The sequence below is a fragment of the Prionailurus bengalensis genome, chromosome B3, assembly GCF_016509475.1.
Source record: "Prionailurus bengalensis isolate Pbe53 chromosome B3, Fcat_Pben_1.1_paternal_pri, whole genome shotgun sequence".
Taxonomy (NCBI): Eukaryota; Metazoa; Chordata; class Mammalia; order Carnivora; family Felidae; genus Prionailurus; species Prionailurus bengalensis.
Genome location: NC_057355.1, coordinates 69,899,340 through 69,913,108, shown reverse-complemented (window position 1 = coordinate 69,913,108; position 13,769 = coordinate 69,899,340). Strand labels below are relative to the sequence as shown.

Sequence of the window (13,769 nt, the reverse complement as noted above, 5' to 3'; positions counted from 1 at the left end):
CTGAAATACATGTCCTTTCTCTTTGTTTACTGCTGTATCCCCAGCACCTGGCTCATCAGAGAGACTCAGATCATTTGTTGAATGAGTAAATTTCTCAAAAGCAGTGTGAAGGGTATAAGCAAGGAAATCTGTTCTCTAAGCAGTTTTGTACCCACAGGATAGAAGATCTTGGAGTTGTCGTGGATTGCCTTCCTGTGCTCACCAATAGGTAAAAATAATATTTTTCAGAAAAAAAGTAAGTTTAAATAGAAGGGCAGATGACCTGTTCATATTTTTACAACTTAGTATTTATTTTAGTTTACAGGAGGAAAAACAGTACATCTCACTTGGCTGCTGTGTAGATTTGTTGCCTCTAGTCAAGTCCTTACTTAAAAGCAAATTCGAAGAGTAAGTGCTAATCTCTCAATTCACTTTTCTCTTTCAACATCCTTGATTTTGTTTCTTGCGTGTATATAGTGATAGATTGAGCTACATGAGACATGAATGGTGTCTGTTTTCAGAGAGCTTTTAATCCAATTAGGAAAAGAACATGAGATGACTGAAGAATAATTACAAAAGCATCTATAAACAACTTACATAAAATACAGCTTTTGAAAGCAGCAAAATAAATTTTTTAAAGGGGAAAGTGTGTGTGTGTGTGTGTGTGTGTGTGTGTTTTGAAGTGGGGGGAGTGTATCTTTTTTGGTAAAAGCTTCTTGGGTGAAAGCACTTGAATTTTGTAACAAAATGTCATTTCAGATATATAATAGTTGGTTTAAACTGGCTTCAAGCAGTCATAAAAAGGTGGTGGTCAGAACTATCATCCAAAACAGAAATTATAAATGATGGGTGAGTATATCTTTAAAAATAAATTCTGGCTACTAAAAATTTTTTCAGAAAAGCAGTTCGATTAAGCTAGGTGATAATTCTATTCCATGATCACCATTAAATAATAATTTATTTTCTTCGTTTTCAGAGAAATAATAAATTGGAATAGTGTTCACATGTGAAAATTACATATGGAAGTTGAATTCCAGAGCCCAGTAACCCCATGTATCTCTTTTTCTGGCAGAACCTTACATGTAATTTTAGGAGGAAAAAGCAAAGCAGTGATTTAACCCTCATATCTGTTATAATGAGTAAGGGAGGAAGAGAGAGAGGACTTTTGGTGGATTAAGTATTCAGGCACAGAGATCGAAGCATCCTGTAGCGTCTTTTGACTACCTAGACATTAACCTGAAAATTCAGTTGGATGATTATGTACTATAATTATCATAATTTGAATATTGCCTTGATGTAAAAGTCTGTGGGTGTTCTACCAAATGAGCCAGATTATCATGAAGCTGCAAAAAAATATCCCCCCAACAGTTTAATTAAAGTCCATAATTTTCTCTTTAGGTTCTCAAAAATTTCCCACTTCATACCCAGTAAGAGGTTGTCCAAATGCTCCAAGTACCCAGTTTTCTTTCCTGCTTTAACAAATAAGTAATCTTTTAATTTCCATAACTAACAAGTATCATTGTAAAGAGTTGCTTGGCTTCAAACGGTACAATTTTCTCCATAAATACTTGAAATCTTAAAAACCTGTGTTCATTAAGTATATTTACTAAATACGTATTCTTATATTTGCATTTTCTCTCTTTTTTTCCTCATAGAAATATTCAGATTTTAAAGCAGCAATTAAGTGGATTATGGGAACAGGAAAATCATCTTACTTTGGTTCCAGGATATACTGGTAACATAGCCAAGGTAATCAACATTTAAGCTTATAAAGTTAAGTTTGGGGAGGTTGGGTGGCTCAGCCGGTTCAGCCTCCAACTCTTGATTTCAGCTCAGGTTATGATCTCACAGTTTGTGGGTTCAAGCCCCACATCAGGTTCTGCACTGGCAGTGCGGAGCCTGCTTGGGATCCTCTCCCTTCCTCTCTGCCCCCTCCCCTGCTTGAGCTCTCTGTCAAGAGGGATAAACTTAAAAAAAAGTTAAGCTTAGGGACGCCTGGGTGGCTCAGTCGGTTGAGCGTCCGATTCGGCTCAGGTCACGATCTCTCGGTCCGTGAGTTCGAGCCCCGCGTCAGGCTCTGGGCTGATGGCTCAGAGCCTGGAGCCTGCTTCCGATTCTGTGTCTCCCTCTCTCTCTGCCCCTCCCCCGTTCGTGCTCTGTCTCTCTCTGTCTCAAAAATAAATAAATGTTAAAAAAAATTTTTTTTTAAAAAAAAGTTAAGCTTAAAAATCTGTATTTAATCTTAATTAAATATTAGAAATGATGTATTAGTATTATGCATTCATAAATGATGTCTTTCAAATATCCAATACAATACTATTCAAATAAGGTCTAACGTTAATTTCATATTTGTAAATGCTTAAGGTCATCTGGATATGAATATAACTTTGACAAGGGACACAGGAATTAGCCTTTCAGTGTGTTTCAGATACAGCTATGGAAATGATGCGCTAGAGGGAATTTAATGAAGTAGTTCCAATTAGAGAAAAAGTTAACCCAAGTTAGCAAAGCATCTGAAAAGATAGACACACACAGGAAGCAAGGGGTGAGGAATGTAATCATATGATTTCAGGCTTATTTTTTACTTGGTTTTTGCAAGTGTCCTGCTTTTGGGGAAGTAAATGTTCCAATCACAATGAATTTGACATTGTTATTTATTTGCTTGTCTCTCTCTTTTTTTTTTTTTTTATTTGCTTGTCTCTTAAAAGGAAAGATATGTTGCTAGTTTGGATTTTAACATTTAAACTCCAGAAACCATTAGTAATTAAAATATAAGTGCAAAAAAGAAGTCACTGTTAAGAAATATTTGCACCTTTTACTGGGCATAGTGCTATCATAAATGGGCATTAGTCAAAAATATACAAGCATTCTTTAGTTAAAAAAAAAATACAGTATTCTAAATAAGAGGAATTATGTTGTGGATTTACCGGTAAAATTCTCCTTGGATACCCTCAGAAAAGAAGCAAAATGATGTATCAAACAAGTGTGTTACCACTGTGTATAATTTTACTCTGTAGAATTCTTAATGATGAAAATCTCATAAAAATCAATTTTCCAGTTTTTTGTTGTTTTAGTTTGTTCTTTTGATAATGGAAAAATGAAGTAAAAGTTGATAGAAAATGGAGTACTTACAGAACATACATGATATATCACCTTGTTCTGGAGGCACCTTGCATTCTTGGTAGTAGTACTGAAAAAATATTACCTCCTTAGAAATTTGCTTTCAATGAGAATTTTTTATAAAGAGAGAAGCTTTATCGTAAATATAACTTTACAATACTGTATTTATTATTGAAGACAATATTGAGTGATTGAAAGCTCTGTGAAGTTCCTTACCCTATGATAAAACCTCTTTTACAATATTAAACTCTCCACTGTAATTTGTCAAGGGTGGGAATCAGAAAGGCTGTCATCACGCTGGCCTGTGGTTTATATGGTGCTGAAGGAATTGCTGGGAATGATTTAATGATCTTGCGTAGCTATAAAAGCAGAGTTGTTTGATCACAGGAACCAAACACTCAGCACTTAACAGACACTTACTGAGTATGTGCTGTGTGCCAGGCCCTGTGCCAAGCAAATGCAGCTAAAAGTTGAGTAAGACCCATTTTTTTACCCTCAAAAGATCACAAAAGGAAGCTTAAGCAAATCAAGTGACAAAAAAAAGAGAATTGGTTGTGTTTATATATATTTACTATACCTGCTAATGGAATGTTTTGTTTTTTTTTCCCTAAGGATGTAGATGCTTATTTATTGCAGTTGCATTGAGAGACTATCTACTAAAAAGAGCATTTGATTATTCAAAACGTCCCCAGACTAAGATTTCCAAAAAAAAAAAAAGTCTCCTTTGAGAACTGTGAACTGTGGAAGAAATCAAAACTTTTTTTTTTCTTAAAAAGCCACACGTGAAACCACTAATGAAACCCTAACAATCTGCTTCACATTGAAGTGGAAAAATGTACAAAAGGAGCAGCTTCAACTTCAATGAGGTGAAAGTGCACTATGAAGATTGTTCCCCTTTGCTGCATTTGGGACTTATATGGTTATTTGGTAACATTGTTTAAGAACTACTGGGTCTTAATGCAATACTGCATAAGAATATAATTTATACTATGTCAGAAAGAAGACAGTACTTATCACTAGGAATCACAAAGACCAATCATCGTTACTTTTTTGAAGATTGTGTTTTATAAGAAAACACTTAAGTGTGTGCAGCTATTTTCTTATTTTGAAAAGACTTTGCAAGTTTAAAACGTCATAGAAAATAATCAGTACTAGAAATTTGTTGTCCACACTGAGATACTGTGTATACAAGATGCCTTAATTATTAATAAGCCAATGTGTATGATATGAATATCTGTTTAAAAAATTAACATCAAACATGCTCTGGCATGATAAAATCATGGAATTAAATCAGGGGTTTCCATTCATGTAGAACGTTGTTGCTAAAACTTACTCCATACCATTTTTAAAACTTGAGAATATTTTTAGTATCTCTGATTTTTCTTTGCCAGAATCATTGTGTCATGTGTGTATGTGTTATTCCTATATAAAAGAAAAGGTGAATATGTATTTGTATGAATGCTTAACTAGAAATGTCCGTGGAGTTAGCTAATTTATATTCACTTTTTATTGTATATAGATTTCTAATATTTTCAGTTCTGTATCATTTAAGCTTTCTTCATTTGAGTAAATTCACTAAATATTTCTATTTTTTGCTTTTTTAAATTCTTTTATATGACTTCTAGTTCTTTTTCACTACTCATGTTTTAAAGAATTACATACAGTGCTTTAGAAATGTTTACAGTTAGTGCTGACTTTGTGTTTTAAATTCCAACACTTTACTACCTCCTCCAATGGTTGGTATGAAATGCCAGCAGACTGTATGAGGTCTTTTTTTTCTTTTTTTAAGTATATATCTACCATTTTTAGTGTCAGTGAACCCACTTCTGGAATGTCTTAACAGCTATATATCGCACCTTGAAAGTGATTGGGGTTTAAATACCACTATTGGTGGTTCATGCATCATCTCATCTTTATAAGCCTGAGAGGCATCTGAGCAAAGATTTTTAGTAATCGAATTTCTCTGCAGTAATCTTTCAAGCACTTGAATGTAAATCTTTAGCATTTATCCAGTTAGCCACTACTGATGTGAATTCCAAACAAATAACTTTTTTGCTTTAAAAATGTTATGTTTTACTGAATTCTCTATTTTTTGTGTAGCTGTATTTCATATAGCTATGCATTCCTCACAGTGAACATCCATTTTTGGTTATTTTCTTAAGTCTTTAGAATAATTTAAGATTACTGCATTTCTGTGATTTGAGAGTTGAGTTATTTAAGCATATTGTTTTTCAGGAGGTGGGAATTTGAATCGTAAACCTGCGTCATCTCTGTAAAACCTTAAGATGATGAAATATAACCTTTCTTTGTTCCTATTCCTTTAGTTACCACTGTCTTATCTAACATTTTGAACCAGTTAACTCAGTTGAAGCGTGGTGCTAAGGAGGCTAAAGACAGGAGTTCAGTCCTTTCATAGGTTCACTAACTTGGCACACTTACACAGATTCGTGGCTACATATCGCAACTTCCTTAGGTATAGGTCTTTCAAATTCAGCTTTTAGTCACAAGGAAGATGGTGTGTATAGCTTAGCATCAATCTTTCACCTCAAATGGAAAGACAACTCAAATAATTGGTATATGTGATAGTATACACTTCTAATATTTAAAATAAACAATATTAATCATGTAATATTAATACTGTAATTATGTCACTATAATTTTCTGTGGGTAAGATCATTTTCTAAACACTATCTTGTAAAAATCAAATTTTAACAAATTAAAACATGGTAAGAGTAGGTAATATCCTGTTAACAGTGAGTTCTTGTGCCTAAGTTTGGGTTTGTTAAAGGAGAATAGAGAACACTTCATTTTATGTACTCGGAGCTATATAAGGCAACAGAGTCTTTAGCTCACAAATATTCAGTAGCACACACCCCTAATTTCTGTTCTTGGCCTTTACAGTTTTTGTTAGTACCTACCCTTCTCAGTTACTGAGTTATGATTAGTATTATTTTTACTACAGTTTTTAGATTTTTGGGTAAAAGATGTTAAATAAGTAAATATTGTTGAACACTTTGGTTGCTGTTAAGTTTTTCTCATGCTATTTAATCAGAACAGTGTTGATCTCCAGAAAGAGCCAAAGAAAGTGTTTACAAAGTATTTTGGCTGTTGTATTGACCTAGATTAGGACAATTGGTGTCTGTCATTGCTCATTTGTTATTGTGCTGCTAAGAATTATACAGAACTGAGGGACTACCCAAGGTCTCTATGCCTTTTTACCTCTTCTACCTTCTTAGGTGTTCTGTACTTGATGTTGCTAACTTTGCAGGTCTAGGGACAGGAAGTGTATTTAGGTGATAGAGGGTTATAATCAAATAATTTGCTTCCACTAGGGATAAAGTGAATGGATTTTGTAATGAATGGTCATGATCAGAATAAGGGTTAAAAGTTGGGAAGCAAGCTTAATCAGATTTTTTTTTTAATTAATCTTTTGGCAGTAATTTCAAAAGTAATTGACACAGATTATTTACTTGAATCCTGAGATGTGAGGATTTGAACATAAATACTGTATCCACTTTGGGGAATCAATAATATTAGCACTCAGCCCTCAGGGCTACTGAGGAATTAAATCTTAATGCCTTTAAACATTCTTGCTACTTGCTATGTCCTAATCTTAAAAATGGTCATGTGGAATCAGAGCTACCTTTCTGGCCTTGAAATAGTAATTTTCTCAAACTTAGAACATTTCTTTTTTTGGCAAGTTGTGAATTTAACTAACATTAATGGAAAACTAATTTGAGTAATGATTATTAGCTATTAAATGCTGATAATAGGAATCATATTTAAATATTTAGTTTCTTAAATTAGTTAAAGAGTTTGACAAAGCAAAATTTAAGTTAATATTTTAGCCATCATTCCCAGTTATCTTCCTGTTTAAGAACAAGATGGTAATGTCAGTTGCCTTTGTTGATTTAAAGAAAGAAAAAAAAAATCACAAACAGCTGACTTGATTGATACATTTGGATGCATTACTTATCTTTCAATACGTTTACTTTCTTGTTACTTCAAATGGAAATAGTATTGCTGGACATTTGTTCACAGGTATTTACTCTTATTCTTCCTCCCTTAATTTCTAATTCTGACTATGAAAACTGTCATAAAATTTGTGACCAGCTATTCCCACTCATTTCTTATTCTGTAACAAGAATATAGAATAAAAAGTTCATCCCTGAACACTGTATTTCTAATTTGTAAGATAGCTTGATTGATTCAGTAACAGCACCAAGTATAACAATAAAAAACGCTGCGTATTATATGCGCAGTATAATGGGTATATTTTCCAGTGCTGTACTTAAAATAATATTTAAAAATTTTTTAATATTTATTTTTGAGAGAGAGACAGAACGTGAACAGGAGAGGGGCAGAGAGAGAGGGAGACACAGATTCCAAAGCAGGCCTCCAGGCTCTGAGCTTCAGCACAGAGCCTGATGTGGGGCTCAAACTCACAAGCTATGAGTTCATGACCTGAGCCGAAGTCAGATGCTTAACCAACTGAGCCACCCAGGCAGTCCTTAAAATAATATTTAAAATATTGTAGTCATGGGGCGCCTGGGTGTCTCAGTCAGTTAAATGTCCAACTTCAGGTTACGATGTTGCAGTCTGTGAGTTCGAGCCCTGTGTGGGACTCTGTGTAGACAGCTCAGAGCCTGGAGCCTGATTCGGATTCTGTGTCTCCCTCTCTCTCCCTCCTCTCCCCTCCCTCCCTGCGTCCCTCCCTCCCTTTCTCTTTCTCTCTCAAAAATAAATAAATATTAAAATATATATAAATTATACTCGTATTGTTCTCTGGGTCAGAGCATTGACCTAACAGCATCTGCTAAAATCAAACTTCAGTAAAAATTAAGTACAACAAACGAAATGTAGTATATACCGCAGTATTTTCTCTAATAGACTGTAATTAATTGTAAAACACAATTACTGTGTACCAATAGTTGTATGAAAGGGCAGCCCCAGACTGCCAGTATTTTTCATAGCAAAGCTTGTTATATATTATTTCTTTGATAAACAGAATTACTGTTACCTAAACTGCAAAGTTTTCAAATGATAGATGCCAGGAGTCTAGATGAGGATCCAGCCCCAAGTACACTTGAACTAGTATTGATTTTTACATATCCTTTACAATATTCTGTATTTTCATTCAGATTTAAACCAGAATTTTTTTTTTTTTAATGTTCTGAACCTGGCCAAGACTTTTGTCACTACAAATTTATACCAAGTCTGAGAGTAGTTATCAAAATATTTTCTAGGATAAGAAAGAGTTGTCAGTGGGACTCCTGGAATACACTGAATTGCCAGAATTACTTGCTTCTAGAATTAACTGTGTTGTATTTATCAACCAAACCTGCAGCATGGAGCCTGGATCAGAATTAGACCTTACCTTCCAGAAGTCAGGAGGAGAGTTGGCATTCATTTACTTTTCTGCTTTGATTTTAAAAGAGCAAGAGAAAAGAAAAAACTTCATTAGCCCTTTGTATAAAATTAGTTAAACTAGGTGAATGAGGACCTAACTCATCTCTCAATTGCCCTGAAGTACACTCATCAGTTCCTTTGTATATAATTGTATCTTAGGCTCAACAGCAAGAGAAGTGAAGGTTGATATTTTTCCTTTAGGCAAATTCTGAAGCTTACAAAAAGCTTTAGAAGAGGCCTATCTTTCCCCTTAGCCATCCAGATTCCTTTTCCTCTACTTAGATAAGAAATCAGTAAAGGGTACAACCAACTCACTTTTCAGTTTCTTCTTTTGAAGGCTCCTCTGCCTGTCCTTTAGGCATTAGTTGGTGTTCAAGGTTTTGTTTTAAGGTCTCTTCTCACTCTACCAGTTCCCTGAAAAACATTTTTATTCCCATGGCTTCCTTTACTATCTACATTAAGTATTCTCACTGTAGGGGTAGAAGGGAGACAATTTTTTGGTCAATCAAATGGACATTTTTTTTTTAAGGTTGTGAAAACACTGAACTGTATATTTATTATTCTGAAATACATATCTTGCCCTAATCTCTCAGCTCATAAATTATATATGCAGCTCCCTACTGGGAACATCCATTGGGACATCTTTTAAGCATATTAAATTCAGTATAACCAGAATTGACCTCATTCTCTACTTCCACTCCCCTCCCTTCTCCCTACTCATCCTCAACTCCTCTCCAGGGACACAAGTTATTCTACTTGGGTCCTGGGTTTCCATTCTCACTGAATACCCCTAATATCAACAATTCTCAAGCCACAGAACTCTGAATCATCTCCAGATCACTCCTCAAATCCTGTTGGTGCAACCCCCTCAATTTCATTTTTCTCTTGCTCTCCACCTCTCCTGCCATTGTCTTAGTCTATATTATTCCAACAGCCTCCTGACTGGTCTCTTGCATTGGTACCGTATGTCTATATGCTATCCTCCACACACCCTGCCCCAGAATAGTCTATAAAGCACAAATTTTATACCTTAAAGGCCTCTTAGTCCAAATGGTATGATTTACAATCTGTTGACCACACCTCCAGGTAGAATGAACTTGTTTGAGTTTCTGGGAAAACTGTAAATGCTAAAAACGTTTTTTGCAAATGCATGGTTTGCCTGAACATTCTTCCCCAAATTCACCCATTTCTTAACCTTCAGGTCTCAGCTGAAACAGTTTAAACACCTCTTAAAACTGTTAAAGGTATCTGCTACGCACTCATCTTAACCCTCTTCTCCTAACACTACTAATGGATCAGTGTTTTCTGATTGCTAAGTCTTCCCAGCTATATTGATAACTTAATGAGGCCAGAGACTGTGTTCTCTGTCGCCTCTCCAGTACCGAACATAAAGCCTAGCAAGCAGTAGGCATTAATTCTTATGAATAAATGCAAGGATGTGGCACCTTTGGGCATACATTGTATGAGGGAGTAATTGAATAATCCAAAGCTATTTGTGGTAGCAGCTAAACATAATTTTAGAAGAAAAATATCCAGTTTTCTTCTCTCACTTTTTGTTTTAGGAAATTGCTTTATATATGTTCATGCTACAATAGAATAAAACCTTAGCTAAAATGTGTTTGATTCCTAAAGGTTGTAACATTTGTTTTTCTATTGTATGGTTTCTACATTTTCACACAAGATCCATGGAAGAGAAGACCATCTATGGGGTGCCTGTGGGACCATCTATGGGAGGCTCGATCGGTTCTCTTGATTTTGCCTCAGGTCATGATCTCACAGTTCATGGGTCAGGCCCCCTGGCTGGCTCTGTGCTGACAACATGGAACCCGCTTGGCATTGTCTCCCCATCTCTCTGCCACTCCTCCCTTTCATGCACGCTCTCTCTGTCTCTCAAATAAATTTAATGTTTAAAAGGGATAGGACCATCTATAAAGTGCATAGTGAAGGTATTTTTGTGTAATGTGTAAAAACATACATTTTCTTGCAATTTAGGGCGTCTCTTTGGGGTTTTGTGTTTCTCTTCAGCTTTTATCTTAAAATAATTGAGAATCATGTGAGGTACAGTATTTTTCTCCTATAAGTTTCTTTTTTAAATTACAAAAGAAGTTCATACTTATTTTTAAAAATATCCATACCCATAATGTCATCCACATAGAAGAACCAATGTGTCTGTCCTTCCATATTCTGTGTGCATGTATATTTTTAATGCACATATTTAAACCTTATATACTGATATTTGGCATCTTGTTTTCTACTTTCCATACACTGAAAAAGCTTGAAGGTAACTGAAAAACTTTTTTGCCTGTTTAAGCTATATGTTCTGAGCAGTTAATTTCTGTAGAGAAATTGGAAGTAGTCAAAGAATTTTGAGAATTACTTTTGAAGCATTCTTAGTATAGGATTCTGTTTTCTTTGACCATTGCTAATTATTACCTAATTTTTAAAACATTTAACATTTTAAAAATGCTAACATTTAAAAAAATGCTAGCAAGAGGGCTTATAAGAAAAAACAATTTCTCTATTTTGAAAAGGAATGGTGTGTTTAAATGATTTTAAGTAGGGGCGCCTGGGTGGCTTGGTCGGTTAAGCGTCCGACTTCAGCTCAGGTCATGATCTCACGGTCCGTGAGTTCGAGCCCCGCGTTGGGCTCTGTGCTGACAGCTCAGAGCCTGGAGCCTGTTTCAGATTCTGTGTCTCCCTCTCTCGGCCCCTCCCCTGTTCATGCTCTGTCTCTGTCTCAAAAATAAACAAACATTTAAAAAAGTAAATAAATAAATGATTTTAAGTAATTAGGAACAAAATTTCAACTTTCGTTGTAGTGTATTTCTTCTACCCATCAAATATAATTTTCTAAATGAGGTCACCCTTTATTTCTGAAACTGATAATGTTAATACTATGACTATTGAGTCAGTATAGAACTAAGATAACAATTTTTAAGATTCAGCCCTTTTCCGAATAAATCAATTCCTAATAAACTGACTCAAAATATTTTCTAGACTCTAGTGAAGTGGTTCTAACTGAATAATTTTCTCTAGTGACTAATTTTTTTAAGATTCTATACCCTTAATTAAAAAGTAATCATTGCATAGTGTTGTGGAGGAAAGTCACATAATGCTAGAAATAGAGAAAAATGGTAAATAACAGGTGAATAATAGGAAGAGAGGTAGGTAAAGCTAATAATTATACACATACTCGTATGTATTAAAAATGTGAAATTCTCCTATGCCTGGGATCAACCTATTATCCAATGCTATAATCAACCATAAAGATTATTATATATATGGAATAAAAGGAGGTGGATTTTCTTATAAATGGGTGTATTAATGATTTTTGCTGAATTCTATAGCATATTAGTGTTTTTATACTACTAACTAGGTAAAATTCCTTGGTCTTTGTTAATTCTAAGATCACACTTTACATTGGCTTGCTTTTACAACCATTTAAATGTTTTATTTTTAATTTTTTTTTTTTGAGAAAGCACATGCACACACAAGTGGGGGAGGGGCAGAGAGAGAAGGAGAGGGAGAGAATGAATGAATGAATGAATGAATGAATGAATGAATGAATGAATTCCATGCAGGCTCCACAGCACCCGATGTGGGCTTGGACACACAAACCTTGAGATCATGACCTGAGTCAAAACCAGGAGTCAGACACTTAACCAACTGAGCCACCCAGGCACCCCTAAATATTTGTTTTAACAGCAACAAAACTTTATTCTCCACATTATCTGTAAAAACTATTGGTGATTTGTCCAGGTATAGTTTTGTTTGAACTTACTTAGACAATTAACAGCTAAACAGATCAACAAAAATTGTTAGCACCCTTCTAATTAATGATTTTTAAATGATTTATTTGGTTATTTATAAACTTATAAAGATAAATTTAATTACAAATGACTATGTAGCAGTTGAAACAAAATAAACCTAACATGTTAGGCTTTTAAGAACATCTGATAGTATTGATCCAGGGCCATGAACAATTGTTGCCTTAGTCTAATAATTCAATCATTTCTGCTTTTCAGAATTTATGTAATTAATGTGTGTAATGACTTCATCCTACAAATCTTCAAAATATGAAATAGCAAAAGTTTGCTTTAATTAAAAAGCTTTTGATGATAATTAGCAACTATACTTTGGTAAAATTATTCATCTGAAGTATTTTTCTATAAATTATTTAAATACTGACATAAGTTGGGAATTAAATAATGAAAGCCATAGCAGTTACGATAACTGATGTGTGTTTGCTGTAGTTTTCAAAAGAGTAACCAGTGTTTTAGAATAGCAGTATTACACTGTTTATCTTAAAGTTTTCTTGGGCAAATGATACACTTTTGTAATTTGAACTAAATGAAAATAACATGACTTTCTTTTTCTGTTATCGTTATTAGGTAGTGGGACCTAATAATTCTTTGAAAATATAAATTGCTTTGGGAGGAGTCAGTTACAAGTTTTGTGTTTAAATGACATAAAACTTAGTGCTTTTTCTTTTAATTCAGCTGTCGACCAGTGTGATATTTGAGGAACTGCATTGTATCCTTGAAATCAAATACTTCAATTAAAAGATATTTATAAAATATACACAGCCTCCATGAGCTGCTTGTAGCAGCTGGTACACTCCCATTTGTTATATCACGTGTGGTGTGAGTTTCATGTCTGCTACTTGTATCTCTTGATCAATCTTTGTAGACAAAAGTGACAGCTGACTATATAGAAGAAAGAGCTTCCTCAGTTACATCCTAGTTATATTTATTAGCGGTGATCTAAGTAAAAGAATTCTCTAACTGATAGTTTAGAAATATATGTATACAGCCAAATGTTGACAGATCCCAAAGAAATATTAGATTCAATATTTAACAATTAAGTCATTAGCAGGTATATTGTAAAAACAGAGCCTCAAAATTAAAAGTTGAATCTATGGATTCTTTCCCTCTTTTTCAAGTGAGACTGGTAGAAATTTCTCCTGTTAATCATTCTGATTATACAGCTCTCTAAAAGTCATATTTCAAGTTAAGTTTCCCAAAACTTTTATTGGAAAATTAAGGAGGTGGTTTTGTGCCCCAATGAATGCTAACAGGTATGATTGAGACTCTGTCTAAAGTTCTCTGTTTATGGCATGTCATTATTTCCTGCTAAACAGAGACATTAAGCTACTAGATACCCAGTGGGTTATAAGGTGTTAACTGGTTGAGTTAGGGAGACTGTCCATAATCAATAGATTACTTGCTATAAGCTTGTTGATCCTATGCACAAAGGTTAGG

General features: G+C 34.4%; 1 protein-coding gene across 1 annotated transcript in view; it reads left to right on the top strand.

Moving 5' to 3' along the window:
* KATNBL1 (katanin regulatory subunit B1 like 1) overlaps positions 1 to 13,198 on the top strand; it is a 53,612-nt gene extending 40,414 nt beyond the window's left edge. Inside the window, exons 6-10 of the mRNA XM_043555730.1 lie at positions 158 to 208; positions 298 to 387; positions 739 to 828; positions 1,635 to 1,728; positions 3,712 to 13,198. Coding sequence (XP_043411665.1) covers positions 158 to 208; positions 298 to 387; positions 739 to 828; positions 1,635 to 1,728; positions 3,712 to 3,744 — 358 coding nt within the window. The 3' untranslated portion in view covers positions 3,745 to 13,198. The remainder of the gene's footprint in view (positions 1 to 157; positions 209 to 297; positions 388 to 738; positions 829 to 1,634; positions 1,729 to 3,711) is intronic.
* The last annotated feature ends 571 nt before the right edge of the window (positions 13,199 to 13,769 follow it).